Below are 21,569 nucleotides of genomic sequence, written 5' to 3' on the forward strand. Positions count from 1 at the left end.
TGCATGGTTTGTTAGCACACATTAAAAAAATTGATAATGGGACTCACTGCCAGACCATCTGGACATCTGTTTTTATAATAGTTTAAATTCAAAGAAACAGAACGAAGTCGTTTCTTTTATGTCATGGCATTTTCTTTATGTCCATAAACAACGGCCTGCCTCTGATGCTGTAGGATAGACCAAATTAATTTTCCCTGGGAAAATGTGGACATATAAAAATACATCAGCTTCAGAGGTAATATTGATGTTAACTCCAAATAGAATGGCGTGATAAGTAAAGCTTTGTTCAAATGAAAGGTAATGTGCTAGATAAATATCTTGTTCATCTGAAAATGCCATAGGTATTTCTCACTTGACAACAGTATTTAGAGCCCTGTAAACATCAGAATATACAGTGACCAGCGTATGTACATTGCTTTCCAGGGCATTAAGTAAGAATGTGTTATTATCATCAGGAAAAGAGTCATCCGTCAGAGCTAAGGACCAGGAATTTTCAGACAGAATATCTGACGTCAGAGACAGAGCCTCCATCTCAGCTAGAGGGATCTAAACAAGGGAGAGATGATCAGACATAAGAAACCAGGACACATGTAAATGCCTTTGAGAGAAAAAAAAAAGAAACGAAAGCGATCATCATCATAACCATAAGCGAGATACTAAGGTATTTCCCCTTATAATAAGAGCATTTGTGTCATACACATTATCGTGTGGATGAACCCACAAGGAAATGGAGCTAAAGCTTCCCTCCCCCCCTCCATTTATTCTAAAAGGCTTACAAATAACGCAAGATGGAAATCACCAACTGCACATTAAAAGATGCACTGATTAATATAATCTTTTGAGGGATGAACTGAGGGAGTTAAAGCCTCAGTGGCTCAAGAATTAATTTTTAAAACCTAGACTAATTACATTTAAATGTTACATGCTTTTCAGAAACACCATTATTCTCTAATCTCCCTGCTTCCAAAAGCTATGATAATATTCTCTTTGTGTTCAGTGGCTCTGGTGCTTTTTTTTGTTTTTTTGTTTAAGTGTTGCAGGCTGAGATCCAAAGAGCTACTTTAGGTGTACCAAAGATCATGACACTGTAGAATATATTTTTTACAAAACAGCAGGCCTCCCTGCTTTATCACAATCTGCTTCTGACAGTCCCCTCATTTCAAAAGCTCCCTTATTAAACATGCTGAGCGAGTTGCACAATTCTTTTGAATTCTGGCCACTATTTCAGTACTAGATGTTCAAAGTGTAGATCTCTTTTGTCAGATCCCCGCCTAAGTTCTACACCCAAGAAGTCTGATGGAATAGCTAGAACAGGTTAGATCCACAGTGTTCCTTTAGATTCTTTCACAAATGTTACATTAAATAATCAATACCAATAACAATGCACTGAGCATTTTATGTGTGTTTCTAAAGAGGCACACTGATTTTGCCAACTGTCTTTCACCTGAAAATTTTAAATACACACAAACACACATTTCTGGAAGTAACTGCCGTTGGATATTATGGGACTTATTTCTGAGTAAACCTGCATAGGATTACTTCCTTAGCGCCCATTAATTTTTCCTTTAATTAACCAATCAGGGTGGTTTTAAAGTGTGAGTATTTTCCAACCACAGTGCATGTCTACAAGTGAGAGTTCTAATTTGTGCTACGGAGAAAATGGAACTGTTTCTTCAAGGCTGATTTGTTCAAAGTGAATGAGAAAAATATTTTGTATCAAATGTCAGATGAGTTAAGGTCTTGATCCAGAGTTCAGTGATCCCATTGTGCTAAGTTTAGGCTTTAATTCCATTTCCAGCATACAAAATTAAGCCTAGACGAGCACCCTAATCATTGTTGTAACATACTCGTAAAAGAACCTCTTAAAAGAAATCTTTTTTAAAACCTCAGGGTATCCAATCACAGAGCAATGTACTGCTTTGTATATTATGGCCCATTTGCAGACTCTACTGTAAATACTTATTAGTGTACTAATTCTGGCCACCATTTCAATACTAGATGCAGTGTACTCATTAATAATAGCAGGGCTAATACCGCCATCATTCCCAAAGCAATACGCTTGATTACCTTAATGTGAAATGCTGAGTTTCTAAGCAATCTTCCCAAGATTTGGTGTTTCAGTAATGGATTTCATTGTGGTTTTCAACAGGAACACAATGGCTTTTCTCTTTCATAAGAAACATCTACAGTTTCTACAAGAAACATCTACAAACTGACTCAAACAAATAGCTACTACTACATCAATATATACATCCATATCCTCCCCTCCAATGTCTTCTGTATCTTAGCAGTTCATTTTTTTTTAACAAGAATTAGAGCTTTTACTTTAAGTGCTCAAGCAAGCTGTGCCCACTGGTAATAAATCATTCAGGAGATCAGGGTTTAGGTGACTTTATCCCAGAGATTAGTCAATTTCATAGATTAAATGGACTAAAAACACCTAGTAATTGCTGAACGAACTTTATTTAGATTACTGAATGTTTAGACACATATCCATTAATCATCTTGTTTTCTGAACTGAAGTTATACTAAATAGCTGGATCTAAAGTATGTGGCTAAGAAATGGTGAGATACAGTTTTCAGTAGAGCTTCCTGAATAAATTGTATAGTAATGACATCATTGCTGGGGGGGGGCAGTGTTTATGATACTCAAGTACAGTACTCCCTCTAAGCTGTGGAGTCTTGTGAGCAAAAATTCTACTTTGTGAGCTACTGGCATTAAGGTTGTGAGCCGCTGCATAAATTAGCTTGCTCTGGGGTCATTTTTCCTGAGCTAAGACAAAAAACGTGTGAGCTGGAGGCTAAAAACCTGTGAGCTAGCTCACACTAACTCAGCTTAGAGGGAGCACTGCTCAAGTAGTTCTGTTTCTGGTGGTGTACAGAATTAAGACCGGAGACTGAATGTGATATAACAACTTTGAACTACTACAACAGTAAGAAATCTTTGCTTGCAACAGATGAGCATACATTGGTATTATCAGCTCCATGTACCATAAAATGAAATGATAATCAGAGATCACTAGTTGAATAGCTTATTAAAGATGCTTAAAAAAAAAGATACAGGTATACCATGAGAACTGTAATGTATGATAGAAGACCATGTGTCCTGCGTACACAGATCTTCTTACACACAGAGAGAGACGAATATTCAGGCACAACCTTGTATTTTGAAAGTAAAATGAGAAGAATTCTGGTATGTCCCTGGAAGAGCACTGCACTCTACCGGTAACAACTCTCTGGTGATCCCTGGCCCAAAAGAGGTCTGGCTGTCCTCCACAGGGCCAGGGCCTTTTTGGTCCTTGCCCCGACCTGGCAGAACTCTCTGCCAGATGATGTCAGGGCCCTGCAAGATCATAAGCAATTCCACAGAGCCTGTGAGAAAGAAATGTTCCACCAGGCCTTTGGCTGAGGACAGCAATGGGTTGTCTTCGACTGGCACCTCCTCTCCCCCTCGCGCATGCTTTGTAAGTTTCCCCCTCCGCCTCCCTGTATGATGCTGTGGTCGTGCAAAATGTAAACAAAAACTCATAGGGCACCATCTGGAATTTTTGTCAATTTTTAAAATCTAATTTATTATTTTTAGGTTTTAATGTATATGCTTTTATGATATATGTTGTATATCGCCCAGAGTCCAGCATGAGCCAGGATGGGTGATTAACAAATCCAATAAATAACAATAATAAAAAGAGGACCCTGCCACGTAATCCTGAACATGTTTACTTGGAAAAACATCCCACAAAGTTCAATAGGGTCAATTTCCTAGTTAGTGTAGTTAGCCTGCCTGAGGGTCACTTCACACAACGCACACACAATAAAGGTCCCCATGGTAAGCACCATAATGTTTTCAGAGGAGCTATCCACATATATTTACAGGATAATCTTCAATGACTGCTTAAGTGTTGGAAAGAGTATGGTTGTAGGATTCATTATCTACTGTGGTATAGGATGAATACATGTGCCTTGCTAGAAGCTGGTGGTCAGTATTTGGGACTGCATGCCTGGCACCTAGTTCAGAAGAGACAAGCATTGAAAGCTGGATTGGAAATCAATATGGTATGATGGCTTCCTTTCCTAGCAACACTTTACAATACCAGGCTTCAGAAGAAAGCATCTCTCCTAATTTAAGTCACTTCTGAAAATGAGACTTCCACTTTGATCCTCAAGGGCATACTACACATGATGTTGGACTTCTATAATTAAAACTCTAGAAGTATTGTTTGGCATAAAAAAACAGCCATGGTTAACTTTTAATATGGATCAGGGCCATAATGCTGCAGAGGGTTTTTAAAAAACTCTTGTCTCTCCCACATTTCTCCTTGGAAATGGCTTTCTCTGGGCTGCTTTAAACCCTGATGGGGGAAAAAGGCAGGCACAGTATTTCCCCCCCTCTACTGGGTTGTGGTCATATGATAGGCTTGGCACAATCTGGCCACACCTCTATTTTAGCCAGTGTTAATTGTTCCTGAAAGGTTTGTCCAAACATACCACCCTGAACCTGCCTCACTGTGCACTCACTCCATGGTTGACTGTTCAGATTATTGCTGCACAGTAACCACAGAGCGGGCGGTCCAGAGCCATTTTTTTTTTTTAAAAATTATGCATGTGCATAAACTTGTATCCGAAGCTCTGGCTTCTTTTTGACAGCTCCGCAATCCCTCCGCCAAATACTGCAGATCTTCTCAGTCTCCTTTGCATTGCCTCTCTTCCTTGGAATACATGGGGTGGGGGCAGAAATGGACAGGACAGCTCACACTTCCCAACAGAATGGGGTGACAATAACTGAAGAAGAGGAGATTGGATTTATACCCTGCCCTTCATTCAGAGTCCCAGAGTGTCTTACAGTCTCCTCTCCCTTCCCCTCCCCACAACAGACACCCTGTGAGGTAGGTGGGTCTGAGAGCTCTTTTGAGAACTGCTCTTGAGCAGAACAGCTTTTTCAAGAAGTGTGACTGACCCGAGGTCACTCAGCAGGTGCACGTGGAGGAGTGGGGAATCAAACCCAGTTCTCCCTGATTAAGAGTCCACACACTTAACCACTATACCAAACCAGAGAATGGGAGGCAGATGTTATTGTCTGATCATGCACTTTAAATCCGGAAGGGAATAGGGTTGCCAAGTCCAATTCAAGAAATATCTGGGGACTTTGGGGGTGGAGACAGGAGACTTTGTGGGGTGGGGCCAGGAGACATTGGGGGCAGAGCCAGGAGCACGGGTGTGACAAGCAGAATTGAACTCCAAGGGAGTTCTGGCCATCACATTTAAAGGGACAGCACACCTTTTAAAATGCCTTCCTTCCATAGAAAATAATGAAGGATAGGGGCACCTTCTTTTGGAGCTCGTAGAATTGGACCCCCTGGTCCAATACTTTTGAAACTTGGGGGGTATTTTGGAAAGAGGCACTAGATGCTATACTGAAAATTTGGCACCTCTACCTCAAAAAACAGCCCCCCCCCAGAGCCCCCGATACCCGCAGATCAATTCCCCATCATTCCCTATGGGAATCGTTCATGGAGGTGCATAATGGCTGTGGGGATGGGGCTTCCCCTGCCAGCCAGCTGGCTGGGGGAGAGGGGAAGCCTGTAAAACCGGGGGATCCCCCGCTGGGACCTGGGGATTGGGAAGCCTAGAAGGGAATGGCAGTGGCATTAGATCACAGTACTCCTCTGATCGCAGCCCTCGGCTAACAGCAGTCTAGGATTACCGTTTCAGATGACAGACATCTTTCCTCAGCATCCTAGTCTCAATGCAGGTTTGTTCCTCTGGCTGCTTTTTAGGGTCATATAATATATATGGAGTTCCACACAATATGATTCAGTTGTTATAGGTCCGGTACACATACACTGCAAATATTAGGACTCAAATATTAACGACTGGGAGCATTCAAATGCCTCAAACAGTTTTGCTACGGCCTCACACTTAATCTTCCCGTGGAAGTAAGATGGAAGTCAGGCTTCAATCAGTGGCTGTAGCTGACATGCAGAGACTGCCGACTGAACCTCTCCATCGCCAGCAGCTCTGATTGCTTCAGTCAGCGCATACACTAAATGCATCAAAATTAGTTGTTGAAATGATCAGATCTGGAATGATGTAACCATGGGCACCAGTCACCATGGATGACTTTTGGAAGGAGACTGACTCTGCATTGCTAGTGCTATACCTCTTGCGTCAGGCATTTGCACAAAACTGGCAGCGCGAAGGCTTCAATAAAGGAAGCCAATTTCAAATTTCGGAAGGAGTATTCCACTGTAGCTTTCCTTTTCTTGTTAAATCCATTGTAAGGTCAGAAAAAGAAAAAAATTAACTGAATGGCAATGCAAGAGAACAAAAGTCCAGTTAAGGAGGCAAATTAAACTCATTTGTCTTCAACAATATGTACACTTGTATTTGGATCAACAGGGGAATGAACATTCATTCATGTACATGCAGGAGCAAAACAAGGTGTACTATAGTAGTCCACCCCGGTAGCTGCATTAGCAACTCACTGAAAAATCATGCATGACTGTGGGCATTTTCGCACTGACCTTAATCGGCAGCGACGCCCCTCTTCAGCACGCAGGATCTGCCCGGATTTCGCACCAATTGCCGCGGAGCACCCGGAAGAGCCGGAAAGTCCCGCGGCTTTTGCGGCGCAAATGGAAACTGGATTTTGGCGGTTTCCATTTGCGCCGCAAAAGCCACGGGACTTTCCGGCTCTTCCGGGTGCTCCGCGGCAATTGGTGCGAAATCCGGGCAGATCCTGCGCGCTGAAGAGGGGCGTCGCTGCCGATTAAGGTCAGTGCGAAAACGCCCTGTGACTTGTGCATGAGCCAGGCATGATCCTTCTCCATGTGCAGTCTTCTCAAAAGCCTTTCTCTTTAGAAGCAAGCTGGAGAAACTGCAAAGCATTTTTCTTTTTAAATCCTTCCTCGCAGCAGCTGTTTGTGCTTCCTGCAGAAATGAAGTCTCCTACTCCATCACTCCAAAACTCTATTTACACATTTAAGGAGTAAGGACTAGGTTGGGTGTGGGACCTATGTAACACAATCACACGTGAGCGGTGAGTTCTTCTCGGTTCTGCACATGTGACACCAAATTAGGACTGCAGTATATGTGACGGGCCCATGAGCCATTTTCTCAGTCTGAAACAGTTCAGGAGGCACCATTGGGCCCATGTATATCCCCAGAACATGTGGGCTTCTTTAAAGCATGCACCCGCTGGGACTGTTTTGGTTAGGAAAATGGTGCAGGGCACAAGGCTGAAGCTGCTTCTCCATGAGCACTGTGGCCTTGATCCAAAATGGGCACTTGCATAAGCAGGAATGGAAGAGAACCCATAACATTTGATTGTTTTATGTTTAACGCAGAGTGAGGAAAGGGCCAGTCCAATGCAGCACAAGGTACCCATTGCAACATCTAGTAAAAAACGCTTCTAGGAAAATACTGCTAGTAAAAAAATACATCTAGTAAAAAACCCCTAAAAAATACTTTACTAGCATCTTCTTCCTCACGAATAAGTCTGGGGACTAGCCACATGACCCTTTCAGGGTAGGATTGTAAGTTTCCGTAGTTCTATGATTTTCTTGTGAGGAGCTCTTAAACCTTTGGGGGCTGGAGCCAGGAGACATTAGGGGTGGAGCCAAGATCAAGGGTGTGACAAGCATAATTGAACTCCAAAGGAGTTCTGGCGTTCACATTTAAAGGGATGGCACACCTTTTCAATGCCTTCCTTCCATAGGAAATAATGAAGGATAGGGGCACCTTCTTTTGGGGCTCATAGAATTGGACCCCCTGGTCCAATCTTTTTGAAACTTGGGGGGTATTTTGAGGAGAGGCACTAGATGTTGTACTGAAAATTTGGTGCCTCTACCCCAAAAAACAGCCCCCCCAGAGCCCCAGATACCCGCAGATCAATTCTCCATGATTTTCTATGGGAATAAATCTCCATAGGGAATAACAGAGTTCCCAGCAGACATTTCCCTCCCCTCTCCCCGCTTTCTCATGACCCTAAAGAGGGGGAAGGGCCTCCAAACCAGGGGATCCCCTGCCCCCACCTGGGGATTGGCAACCCTAATCTTTCAGGAAAAAAGCAACTTGGAGGAATAATGTGTGTGTGTGTGTGTGGGGGGGAGTTTTTAAGTAGATCTTGCTTCTCATTAATCCTCTCCTCTATTTGAAGCCATCCACAGCTGTTTTGCCTAATAAAAGATTCCATGGGGGGGGGGGAATCCTCACACAATTATATCTGTGTAAACTACCACACACTGAAAGTAATGCTTGTTGGGTTTATGTGCTGAAGCACAACTGCAACTTTTAAAGCAGTTGCTCTCTAGTCCTAAAAGTCAATTCATACTGATCTCAAGACACGCTAAGTGACCAGGAATGCAACCTGTTCACAAAGCAGGTGCATAGATAAAGCTCAAGCACAGAGTGATCAAAAACAGTGGCTGCCATTAACTGAAAGCCATATGCAGTGGCTGTCCTGAATCAAGGGATAGAAAACGTAGGACGTTTTTGCACTGACCTAGCTCCAGAGCGACGTCCCTCTTCAGCGCGCAGCGTCTGTGTGGATTTCGCACCAATTGCTCCGCAGAACCCGGAAGAGCCGCAAAGTCCCGTGGCTTTTGCGTCGCAAATGTAAACCGCCAAAAACCAGTTTACATTTGCAACGCAAAAGCCGCGGGACTTTGCGGCTCTTCCAGGTTCTGCGGAGCAATTGCTGCGAAATCTGCGCCGACGCTGCGCGGTGAAGAGAGACGTCGCTCCGGAGTAAGGTCAGTGCGAAAACGCCTGTAGAAAATTTGGGGAAAGGCCTGATAGTCAGTCCCTGCTACTTTGCTTTTACTTTTCTGCAAACCCAAAGGATTATCTTCTACATATTTCATGAAGCTGAAACCATGACCATTAATTAAAGATTGCAGCTGATTAACTGCTTGGGTCTTAACTGTTAAGGCAGTAAATAAATTAAAACTACAACTATTGCAACCACCGACTAAAGGTGCTCTTTTGAGGATTCTGATTGAAAGGAGCTGCTCCTTTTATGGCTTAAAAACCAATTTCTCAATTTTTTTTTTAAAGGTAAGCAATTTTTATTCCTTGCATCAAATTTGTGAAGCATCCAAAATGTTCATCCTCTTGAAACCATAAATGTAACGATGGGTTTTGAGGGATAATTTAAATGATGGATGTTGGGCATGTGAGTTACAAGTACTAAAGTGTACAGCCATGTTCCACATGGCCTACTGTCACTATGGCCCCTTCTGCATACATATTTACCCCACAGTTTTTGTGCACTCGATTCAGTCCACCTTTTACTTTGTATGTAGTGCTTGCAGTTCTGCACCTCTGGATTTCCTCCAACCCCCATTCCTGGCCAGGAAATTCTGCATCTACAACCAAAACTCATATTTTTGGTTTAATTGTGGTTAATGTCACTTGTGACCTGTGGGAGGAGGAGCATCCAATTGCCAATGATTTGGTGACGTGTGCCCACAAGGGTTGGAGCACACCACACCCTCCCCTTTCTCTCCTCTCCTCCCTGCTCTCCCACCCCCTTTGACTTGCTGCCGCTGGGTAACCCATAGAGGGCTGCAAGCTCAGCGGCTGGCTGGCTAGGCTGTTGGGAGGGGTGGCATCCCAGCATTTTTACAAAAATTTACAATAAAGAGATGCCGCTTTAATGCTACGCTTCCAGAGATTGCCGAACCCCGCCCCCCCCCCCCAATTTTGTCCACTGAAGCATTACAGGGAGAAACATTTCAAACCTTTCCCATTCCAGTGTCAATTTCATTCTGTGCTGAAGCTCACCCCTTCATTTAGTTTGTTTGTCCATCCCCATCCCACCCCTTGCTCCTCCCACTTAAATCCTCCTTGTTCAGTTCTGTGAATGAAACTGACACAGGGAAATGGCCACCAACTTGATCGAACCTGTGCACAAGCAACACCGCAGCCCTCCTTGCTTCCCCACCCCCCTCAGCTTGTTGCTAGCAGGTTACTCCAGGCACGGGCAACCAGAATTGGTGGGGACATGGGTCCTCTGAAGGGCAGGAGAGGAGAAACCTTTCTAGCAGACCTTTCCAAAGAGCAGAGTTTTACAACTTGCAGCAGGGAATCCAATAAAAAGTAGATGTTTTGCTCCCTTCCTCCTTCTGCCTCCACCTCCAACCATGTGTGTATGCGGGGGGCAGACAGAAGCTCCCAGCAATGGGAACTATCGATCTTTGTAAAGGCACCCCAAGAAATACGCCCCTGCTTTCTACCGAAAAGAGAATCAAAGAAAGCAAAAAGACAGATTTAAGCCCAACCATATTGCTGATTGCTTCCTTGCACCAAGTGAAACCAGGAGAGGCGAGCTCAGAGCCTTGGCCATTTTATAGAATGCAGACAGTCTTTTGACTTTTGTCCTCGTGCCCACCTTTTCTCCTACAACTGCTTCTGGCAGGGCCCAGTGCTTGCAAAGTTTTCAGGAAGCTCTTGAGAAAAAGCCCCCTCCAAAGTACATGCTGCACCCACACAATACTTTCCCTTCAGCTGCAAGGACAACAGAGGATTCCCTCGGAGGTAGGGTTGCCAAGTCCAATTCAAGAAATATCTGGGGACTTTGGGGGTGGAGCCAGAAGACATTAGGGGTGGAGCCAAGATCAAGGCTGTGACAAACATAATTGAACTCCAAAGGGAGTTCTGGCCATTACATTTAAAGGGACAGCACACCTTTTCAATTCCTTCCTTCCATAGGAAATAATTAACGATAGGGGCACCTTCTTTTGGGGCTCATAGAATTGGACTCCCTGGTCCAATCTTTTTGAAACTGGGGGGTATTTGGGGGAAAGGCACTAGATGCTATACTGAAAATTTGGTGCCTTTACCCCAAAAAACAGCCCCCCCAGAGCCCCAGATACCCGCAGATCAATTCTCCATGATTTTCTATGGGGATAAATCTCCATAGGGAATAACAGAGTTCCTAGCAGACATTTCCCTCCCCTCCCCCCACTTTGTGATGACCCTGAAGCGGGGGGAGGATCTCCAAACCGGGGGATCCCCTGCCCCCACCTGGGGATTGGCAACCCTACTCGGAGGACATAGAAGGGGGTGGGTGGAGGAGTGGTCTCCAAGGTGTCCAGAAAAGGAGCAGGTGGAGAAAATCTGAGGATATGTTTCTGCATTCAAATTACTCTAGTATGGAGGTGGGGGAAGGAATAAAGTTTGTGGCAAACAGCATTCAGAAAACTCAGAGAAATAGTGGAGGGAATAACCTGGTGGAAATGCAAAGCAAACCCTGGAGGCAATGCAGAATTAAAAATATACAGCAAGTTGAAAGCAGGAGGCAACGCGGAACAAAAAATATACCCAGAGACAGATCAGTTGTGAGCGCAGGGAAAACCCCAGTGCAGAAAAGGCCTTTGAAAGGGTTCTTCCTCATGAGCCTCCCAACATGTGCAGGCCAGCAACCTATAGCCCCAAATGGAAGTCATGCTGGCTCCCTAATGCTAGACAGATAGGGATTGACATGTAAATTAAAACCCATTAAGTGTGATGGTGAGCTGTATGGAACCCTACATGGTCAAGTGTATTTTCAGTACCAAGCATCTTGTTAAAATCAGCCAGAAGATAACTGAAGCTGACATTAACATGGCTGTATTTTTCTAATCAACTGCCATCTTAATTTTTAAGACACCAGCTTGTTAAGCAGTGCAGTTTCTTTATGCTATTAACATGACAGAACAAACATCTACAGGGGTACAAAAAGCAAACAAAGAGGGTTTTGTTTTAAGAACATAAGAGAAGCCATGTTGGATCAGGCCAATGGCCCATCCAGTCCAACACTCTGTGTCACACAGTGGCAAAAAATTTTATACATACACACACACTATGGCTAATAGCCACTGATGGACTTCTGCTCCATATTTTTATCTAAACCTCTCTTGAAGGTGGCTATGCTTGTGGCCGCCACCACCTCCTGTGGCAGTGAATTCCACATGTTAATCACCCTTTGGGTGAAGAAGTACTTCCTTTTATCCGTTTTAACCTGGCTGCTCAGCAATTTCATCGAATGCCCACGAGTTCTTGTATTGTGAGAAAGGGAGAAAAGTACTTCTTTCTCTACTTTCTCCATCCCATGCATTATCTTGTAAACCTCTATCATGTCACCCCGCAGTCGATGTTTCTCCAAGCTAAAGAGTCCCAAGCGTTTCAACCTTTCTTCATAGGGAAAGTGTTCCAGCCCTTTAATCATTCTAGTTGTCCTTTTCTGGACTTTCTCCAATGCTATAATATCCTTTTTTTAAAACTCCATTACAATTCCTTTATCAAGAATACTTCCTGCAGCACAAACTACTACCCAAAGTTAGTGGCTAGCTCAATTAATGGGCCCATTCTTTTATTCTGATAGTAGTCTTAATTGATTAGTATAATTTGGTCCAATCAGGAAACGGATTTTAATAAATGTATTCCTAGACAGAACTAATGGTAACCAGGTGCCCTGATAATGCTGGTGTAAAGTTACATCATGCATTTTGAGACAATTCCCATATTAAACAAGGTGATGTTCCCCCATACACAGATCCATGTCTCTTGACTTCAGGATGCAATCAGGCCAATAACTCATTCCTAACATCTTAATATAGTCCCCAGATTTTAATATCGGTTTCCTTGAACAAGAATGGAAATGTTCACAGGATCAACATCTATGCCATCTTAATGACACTGCTATAAATGTCTACCAATACTGGAATATAAAACACTTGTTTTCTTCACATGAGTCTATCTACGGCTGCAATCCAGTGCACAGTTACTTAAGAGTAGGTGTCAATTAAATCAGCAGGGCTTACTTCTGACTGAGCATGCACAGAACTGGGCTGCAAATATTTTCCTCAATTTAAAGTAAAACAAAATGTATTTGCTATGCCACAAATGTAGTTGAAATGCTTTCTGGTTTGATCTCCTCTCTACTTTAGATCAAGAAAGAAAACTCTTCTTTTTTGATCATAAATGTTTCAATCCGAGTTTAGATAGAAACTATGCAGGAAATTAGTAATATATTAACCTGTTTCTCAGAGTTGTAATTTTCAGTAGTTGGAAGGGCATAATGATGGCACACAGAGCCTGACAGGTTGTCCATCAGCTTCAACTCTCCTTCCAAAGATTCCTGGATCAGCAGTGATATGGTATCAAACAAGTGTCTTTCCTGGGAGTGCCACATAGCATGCAGAAGGATAAGCCACAGGCCAGAAAGAGAAAAAGGGGGGGAAGAGGGAGAGAAAATATATGTGTGAGAGAGACAGGAAAGGGGAAGAAAGAGACGGGGCAGGGGGGGGATGTTTTCAGACAGAACAGCAGTTGTGGAAATGGCCAGGAAGGGAAAGACAGAGACAGAGAAGGAAAGAGAACAGTGCAGTAATATCATGGGTCAGAACCTTTCTCAGACCTAGGCCAAACTACATACAGTCAGAGGTACTTTTAAGGCTAGGGCACATGACATTCATCCAGAGGCGCAACTGCCAGATATTAGCTCTTGACAGAGGTACATCTACTACGCAGGGGCCATCATACTCAACATGGCAGGGAACAACTGCAGCAAAACTAGACAACAAAATGTGCACAGCTTTGGATGGCGGCAAGGATGGAAGCCCAGCATTAAGCCTTTACAATCCACACACAAGCGTCGCTATATGAGAATGGCATGACTTTCAGAGGTGATAGAGATTCACAGAAGTAGTTCTGATAGGAACGCTCAGAAACCCTGAAAATCATGTCATTGGCTTAGGCACACAGGAGGATCTAGCACTGCTTGGCTAGAAGAAGAGATGTGATTCTGAAATCAGTGTTGGGATATTAGCTTTACACCACTCATAATTTAAGAGGTGCAGATTATTTATTTATTGGAGATTATTTTTGTGCCGTCTTTCCACTCAGGCAGGGTTCACAAGGCAGCGGACATTTAAAAAAACCCTCAAAACATTATTATTCTGGCACATGCAGACTAAATACTGAAACTTTATCGTTCCATCCTTAGAGTAATTGTAACAGCAAGCAATTCATTTGGATCTTTCAAAATGGCAGAGCGTCACGCTCTGTTCCCCTCCCCACTCAATTTCAGTGGGTCTAAACCAGTTTAAACGCAACTATTCTGGTTGAAATTATGCTTCGACATAATGAGCTTTCTTTCTGTTTCCCAAAGCATTGTTAAACATTTTTTGCTGGAAAAGTTATTTAGAGCACTTAGTGGCCAATATAATTCTGCAAACAAGACTTTTACTTTCTAGGTCACTATAGAGGAGCATTTGAAAATTATACTCTCAGTTCTAAATGTCAGGCTGAAATGTTGGCCCAGGTGTTTACAGCCCAATATTAATACATTGCATAAAGCTTCTAAAGCAGGGGTGTCAATGGGCAGCCTGTGCGACAGATCAAGACTGCAGAGGGCGCTGATCATGCCCGTGAGCAAGTTTGCTTCCTTCTGCATCACAGCTCGCTTTGCCAGTCTTGCTCAATTGCACAGGAGCTACAGAGCAAAGCCTCTGTTTTCTCCATTGGCCGAGGCTCCTTTTTTGGTGAGGAAGGGGGAGGGAGGGACAGCTTGCTTTGGTACTGACCGCAATGTTGCAAGAGTGCTAATACTTTAAGCATGCTTTATTTTAGGTTTTACAAAAATCTTTAATTGTATTTGTGTCCTTTATAAAGTTTCTATCTCTGCTACTCGGCATTACATTTCCTGGCACACCTGGCCTGGTCCGACAAGGTCTCATTTATGTCAGATCCGGCCCTCATAAGAAATGAGTTCGACACCCCTGCTTCTAAAGTGTTGTGATAGGGTGATTCTTTAAATGTTATATTTTCTAAGCAGGCAAGAGCTAATGCGAATGATGATATAGATAATCACAGTCACGATCGAATGAAACAAGCTGGTAGCACATACATTTTATAGAATGTGCAAGCAAAGAAGCATGCCAGTCACATGACTCTGCCGGGGTGCATTATGGGAGCTGTATTCCTTTTTCATTGTATAGTCTAATACCACATGGAATGCAGAGACTTTCACTGAAAGAAAGGAGTAGGGGAGTCATGAGATATCAAAACAGTGACTGCCTGTTTTTCAACGTTATTTACAAATTTATTTTCCAAGGTTGTTTTTGAAAACGGGATTTTTTTTTGTGTGTGAAAATAAAACAGTAAAAAAGGAAAGGAAATGTATGAGACACCTTTCCCATTGTGAGGAAAAGAATAAATGGCTGGATTTCAGAACTTCTAAAACATTTATATAAATAGTGGATAAGATAGTAAATAATTTTTCCTCTGCTCCTTCCTGTGTGTTATAGTTACATGCATGATGCATGATGGGAAATAAACAAATAAACCTATAATATCAGAAGGTTTATCCGAATAATATATTTCTATAATATTAGAAAGCAGAATAAAAAGACTGTGATTATTCACTGGACAGTTTCAACAAATGATGTCTCACTGAGAAATCAAATGAGTTTTGGTTGTTTCAGAGGGTTGTTTCCAAATCCATTAGGGGAACCAGCAACACCCCCCCCCCCCCCGTGACATGGAAGTTCCCAAATCATGAAGCAGTGCTGCTGCAATGATCTGAACATATATTGCAGGAATTAAACCGATTAATATTTGTGGGTATGTAAGGAGAAAAATTCTAGATGCCCAATTATATTTGGCCTATGGCTGCATCACAACTCTGCACAAATGTAACAGACTACAACTAGACATCTTGTTGGGCAACTGACAAGTATCCTTCCTGCGTATGTTCAAAGTTTGGCTCAACAAGGTGTACCCAAGCAGAGAAAAAAAAAAAGATGGTACAGTGGGAAACTGTTTTCATTATGTTTCATTGAAAGATCCCTTTGCTACACATTTTGCACCCCTTTTTTGTAAGGAGATCTGTAATAAAAAAATAAATTTAAAAATTCTCATTCAACCCCAACAGAGCTGTGGTTTGAAGTCTGAAGATCTGTTCCTGCCTCAGTAGCACCTGATTATGATGACTCGTCACTTTCTGAATGGCCCAGAAGATGAAGAAGAAGAAGAAGAAGAAGATATTGGATTTATATCCCGCCCTCCACTCCGAAGAGTCTCAGAGCGGCTCACAATCTCCTTTACCTTCCTCCCCCACAACAGACACCCTGTGAGGTAGGTGGGGCTGGAGAGGGCTCTCACAGCAGCTGCCCTTTCAAGGATAACCTTTGCCAGAGCTATGGCTGACCCTAGGCCATTCCAGCAGGTGCAAGTGGAGGAGTGGGGAATCAAACCCGGTTCTCCCAGATAAGAGTCCACACACTTAACCACTACACCAAACTGGCTCTCCTGTCAGTTGATGATGTCAGTGGAGAGTGTGATTCTATTCCTATTGTGGAAAGAAGTGGAATGGATCCTCAGACTTCAAATAACGGCTCCATGGAAGTTATATGAGAATGTAGATTTGTTACAACTGGTGTGACTATAAATTTCATTGCATATTGGCCATCTGTTCTACAGCTTGTTATAGTGGGGACAATTTGAGAGACATTCTGAGAGGCAGGCTGGTTACATCTTTAATCTTTCTAACGTAGAGAATTTTACCTTAATCTGGAAATTATGATAATCTTTTATAGTCTGTGGCTGAAATAATCTGTAAACAGTTCAGCCTGTACATATGTAAGATCTGTTGTGAGGAAGAGCCTCAACCATTCCATCTCCTGCTAAATAGTTTGATCATGCTCAATGTGTATTAAATGACCAATCTTTGGCTTTTGATGTTCTATATTTGCAAGACTGTAAAAATTATATATATACATATGTTGTTATAGATCCCGATGAAGTGGCATGTGTAGGAATCTTGGAGCAATACATAATATTTTTTCTCCCCACTGCACCATTGTTTTTTTTTTTCCCCTTCTCTGCTTTGACTCTGCATTGGTGCAGCCCTCTTTTTTGCACTTCAACAACGGATGCCACCTGTGACTCTTCGTTCCCTTATTGTCCCTCACTTATTGTCCGTTCCCTTATTGTCCCAGGCATCTTATCCTAAGTTGCAAACTGCACATGCTCAACAGGACTCTGAAAACTGGTGAGAGTTTAGGAAGTTCAACAGGGCAAATGTGGCTTGCTGCTGAGCTTGAAGGCAACTGGGAGAGGAAGGAGGGAAGGAACGTCAGCTGTTATTGCTTTTAGACAGGAGCAATGAAGGCAGCAGTGCAGGGACAAGGCAGGGGAAGGCAACATAAGCTGTTACCCCCTGAAAATCTACCATCTGAAGCCACACCCTCACCTCTCCTCATTGTACAGCCATCTCTCTCTCTCTCTGCCTCTCTGTAATACATATTGCTGCTGTTCTTGCAGCAGGGGTGAAAGCTGGTATTGGCCAAATAAGAGAAGCAGCTGGTGTGATTCTTCCAACCTTCTGCTTTATGCCACCTGAGGGAGACTACTAATAAGAGTAATAAGTCCCTTTCACCCCAGTGTTGCAGTCATTTTATCAGTATCTTTTCTCTCCCACCAACATATCCTGCCAGATCGCATGAATTCTTCTACTGCAGGGCCCCAGAAATCATTTTAGAGGAGGCCTATGTGAAGAAAATCAGGTGCTCTTTATACTTTCTAACACAGTAAAATAATGAACAAACTGCAAATCTGAAAACCTAGAATCCCGTTGTATGTTTACCATTTGGATTTAGCACTTTTAGCACCTAATCAGAGTAATCCTCTATGAAATACTTGATAATGGATGCCATCATCAGTTGCTTGGGGTTTTTATTCTATGGAACCATACAATTAACAGAGAAAAAGGAATACAGCTCTCCAATATAATTAAACACTCATTTGTTCTATGCAGTTTATATCCTATCTGAAGAAAGTACAGATCATTCCACACTTCCCCTCCACCTGAGATTCTCACCATAGGGTGAACTAATGAGAGCTGAGAATCCACCTTGATTTGCATGGGATTGAGATATCCTCCGGGGCTGTCAGGCCTTTCCCCTGCATTAATGCCTGTCCACATGAACGCGTCGGAAGATGGGTGCTGACCCGGGGTGACTGTCTTCATTTCCATTTCCAGCTCCAGCTCCAGCTCTGCTTCCTCTTTGGCTTCCTTGTTGCTTTCCTCCAGGTGCTTCATGAGCACAGCAATCACCACGTTCACCAGGACAAACTGGGCAGTCAGCACAAAGGAGACGAAGTAGATAGGCGAGATGACTGTGTTGTAACAGGTGGATTCCTCATCACAGTCCCGCAGTGTGTCCTGGAAATGGAGGGAAGGGAGGTGGAAATGGTTGTGGCAGAAGAGAAAGAGAGTTGTGGGAAGCTGTGATCCACTGGAATTTGCAGTCTAGTCCAAAGGCCCAAATTGATTATTACTATGAGCCAAAAATCCATCAGGGCCAAAACCCACTGTAGAATTTCAACAGAACGGCGTCTATAGATCTATTCCAGTTTTGAAGTCGTCTTCCATGGACCCTGCCTTTCATAGACTTTAGCAGGGCATTCCTAAGCAGATATATACCCTACTAAATTAAGTGAAGTCAATGGGTTAGAATGGTGTGCCTCTTCTTAGAATTGCACTTTTAAGTCTTCCTTTATTCCCTCCCACCAATGTACAGGATACGGCCTTGTGGAGACTACTTAGTCCCACATTCAGGGCATTTATGATGTAGTTGCAGCCTTATTCTATTCTAGGTCCTGGTGCACCCCAATGGCACTATTAATGAGTTCTAGAGCTTAGAAACCTCAACAAAAACTTAGTAAGGCTATTGATGGAAAGAGAGTTTCTCCAGCGGAACATAAGAACATAAGAGAAGCCTTGTTAGATCAGGCCACTCTGTGTCACACAGTGGCCAAAAAACCCAGGTGCCATCAGGAGATCCATCAGTGGGGCCAGGACATTAGAAGCCCTCCCACTGCCCCCCCCAAGCACCAAGAATACAGAGCATCACTGCCCCAGAAAGAGAGTTCCATCAATATGTCACTGATGGACTTCTGCTCCATATGTTTATCCAATCTCCTCTAGAAGCTGTCTTTGCTTTCAGCTGCCACCTCTTGTGGCAGTGAATTCCATGTGTTAATTACCCTTTGGGTGAAGAAGTACTTCCTTTTATCCATTCTAACCCGATTGCTCAGCAATTTCATTGAGTGCCCACGAGTTCTTGTATTATGAGAAAGGGAGAAAAGTATTTTTTTCCCTCCGCCTTCTCTGTCCCATGCATAGTAAACCTCTATCATGTCTATAGGTTTGTGTGAATTCATCTATCCCTCCCCACCCCAACCCCATCTGCAGTGGATTCTGCTTGGTTATTTCCACCCAGATTCGAAGTTTTCTGGATTTTTGGTAAACCTTTATCCTTCTGTGGGCATCAAATAGCAGTCTGGTTTTATAATGGTCTACCCAGAATAGAAAACACCTGGAGTTATGATCAGACTTTGTTTACTGTTCCTTTTCATTATGTAATTGTGTTCCTGGAAATGCAAAGACTGGGGGGCATCACAGCCCTTCTCTTGCAGATCCCTTGTATATTGAGCCCCTCTATATTGAATGTTGCGCTCAAGAAAGCCCTTTGACAATTCATCTCTCTATCACTGACCTGGATAGCCCAGACTAGTCTGATCTTGCCGGACCCTGGAAGTTAAGCAGGATCAGGCCTGGTCAGTACATGGATGGGAGACCAGCAAGGAATAGCAGGGTCACAAATCAGAGCGAGGCAATGGCAAACTACCTCGGAATGTATCTCATCTTTAAGAAGAAGAAGAATTGCAGATTTATATCCCACCCTTCTCCCTGAATCAGAGACTCAGAGTGGCTTACAATCTCCTATGTCTTCTCCCCTCACAACAGGCATCCTGTGAGGTGGGTGGGGCTGGAGAGGGCTCTCCCAGCAGCTGCCCTTTCAAGGACAACCTCTGCCAGAGCTATGGCTGACCCAAGGCCATTCCAGCAGGTGCAAGTGGAGGAGTGGGGAATCAAACCTGGTTCTCCCAGATAAGAGTCCGCACACTTAACCACTACACCAAACTGGCTCTCACACCAAACTGGCTCTCTGCCATGGCAAATCCCTGCCATGGCAAAAACAAACAAAAAACCTTCTTCAGGAAATCCAAAGTTTAGACGATGAACTCACCAGGAGAAGCTAGCCCACTTGAATAAACCATCTTAGATATCTTACATGCTGAACCTAGATGGACATCAACTACAGCTGAGCTGGAAGTATTCACTATTTTTCATGAATGTTTTCAACAATGTCAAAAAAGTGTCTCTCTTCCTTGGATGTTTCTTTTTTTTAGTGAGCAACACTGCTTTGTAAGCGTTCACTGATTCAGGATGCGTTGCCCTTACTCTGACTTTGTTTGTTCCTCAGTAACATCGGTACATGCCCAAATCTTATTGGCTACATGCTTTCATGTTCAAAATTTGAATCCTGATTGGCTAGAATCATACATGTGAGTCATGCAGGAAAGAATAATAAGCTCTAACCATGAGGAAATTGTGCCGAAGCAGCAACAGTAAAGGAAAATAATAGCATAGAAAAGAATTAAAAAACAATTTTGGGAACAATTCTTGCTCCCATATAGACAATTTGTGCTCAGAAATCAAAACGAATAAAAACAGTCCTAGCTTCTGTCATATCATTTTAATGACGATATTACCTTCATTATCCCATTCCAGTTGTCTCCTGTGGATACACGGAAGAGTGTGAGAAAGGCCATCCCAAAGTTGCGAAAAGTTGCATGTCGCCCTAAGCCCTCACAGGGATGAGTGTTATCACATTCTGTGTGACAACCAAAAAATAAAGGTGATTTAGATGTATACTTCCTTCACAAATATCTACTTCACCCAGTGCTACAAGTAGAGAAGAGAACTTACCAAGATCTCCAAACAGCTCCACACCAAGGGCTGCAAATATGAAAAACAATAACATGAAGAGAAGACCCAGATTTCCCACCTGTAAAGAGAAAAGGAACAGGGGGAAATAAAAATATTCACCAATTTATGTCTCTCAAGTAATCATAATTACTGTTCTGTGTCAAATATGTGTGTGTACACAATGCTCTGTGCTTATATAATCCAAGAAAAGGAAACAAGTATATGCTGCAAAATATGACAAGCAACATAGACTACTGGCAGTAGCAGAGAACAAACCAAATTAAACCAAGACACAGAGGTCTGCGACAGAATAATTAGCCTGGTCTGGGCATGCCCAATCAAAAGAAGTGAAAAAGTAGCTCTCTAATTCAGTCTGTGATAAAAGATTGCTTTAACCACAGAACAGACAAGGCAAGATTCAAAAGTTCCATAAGATCCTCTGAGAGCTTTGTGATAAGGCAAAGTTTACCTGCGGCAACGCTTGCATGACTGTGTCCAGCAGAGCTCGCATCCCTACAGCCATTTTTAATAATTTCAACACTGCAGAAAATGAAACATTGATCATATTACTGTCATAGTACTGGAGTGTACAGAGTAGGCACAGAATTCACCAAACACCATGCCAAGCATTTTCCATTGGAAGCAAAAGCACAAGACCATTTTATATGAAGCGTTCCATTATTGTCAGGAGCCAGAATCCTCCAAAATGTAATTGCATGTCCAGGGGCTCTGAGAATGGAATTCTGCC

At 43.0% G+C, this 21,569-nt stretch overlaps 1 protein-coding gene across 3 annotated transcripts in view; it reads right to left on the reverse strand.

Annotated features, from left to right (window-relative positions):
- CACNA1G (calcium voltage-gated channel subunit alpha1 G) overlaps positions 1–21,569 on the reverse strand; it is a 313,913-nt gene that overhangs the window by 24,064 nt on the left and 268,280 nt on the right. For all 3 annotated transcript variants that reach the window (XM_060251973.1, XM_060251974.1, XM_060251975.1), the window contains 6 exons: positions 21,291–21,361; positions 20,822–20,900; positions 20,605–20,726; positions 17,864–18,208; positions 13,019–13,159; positions 412–546 (listed from right to left, as the gene is read on the reverse strand). In XM_060251973.1, coding sequence (XP_060107956.1) covers positions 412–546; positions 13,019–13,159; positions 17,864–18,208; positions 20,605–20,726; positions 20,822–20,900; positions 21,291–21,361 — 893 coding nt within the window. The remainder of the gene's footprint in view (positions 1–411; positions 547–13,018; positions 13,160–17,863; positions 18,209–20,604; positions 20,727–20,821; positions 20,901–21,290; positions 21,362–21,569) is intronic.

Source organism: Heteronotia binoei, chromosome 13 (genome assembly GCF_032191835.1).
Source record: "Heteronotia binoei isolate CCM8104 ecotype False Entrance Well chromosome 13, APGP_CSIRO_Hbin_v1, whole genome shotgun sequence".
Classification (NCBI taxonomy): Eukaryota; Metazoa; Chordata; class Lepidosauria; order Squamata; family Gekkonidae; genus Heteronotia; species Heteronotia binoei.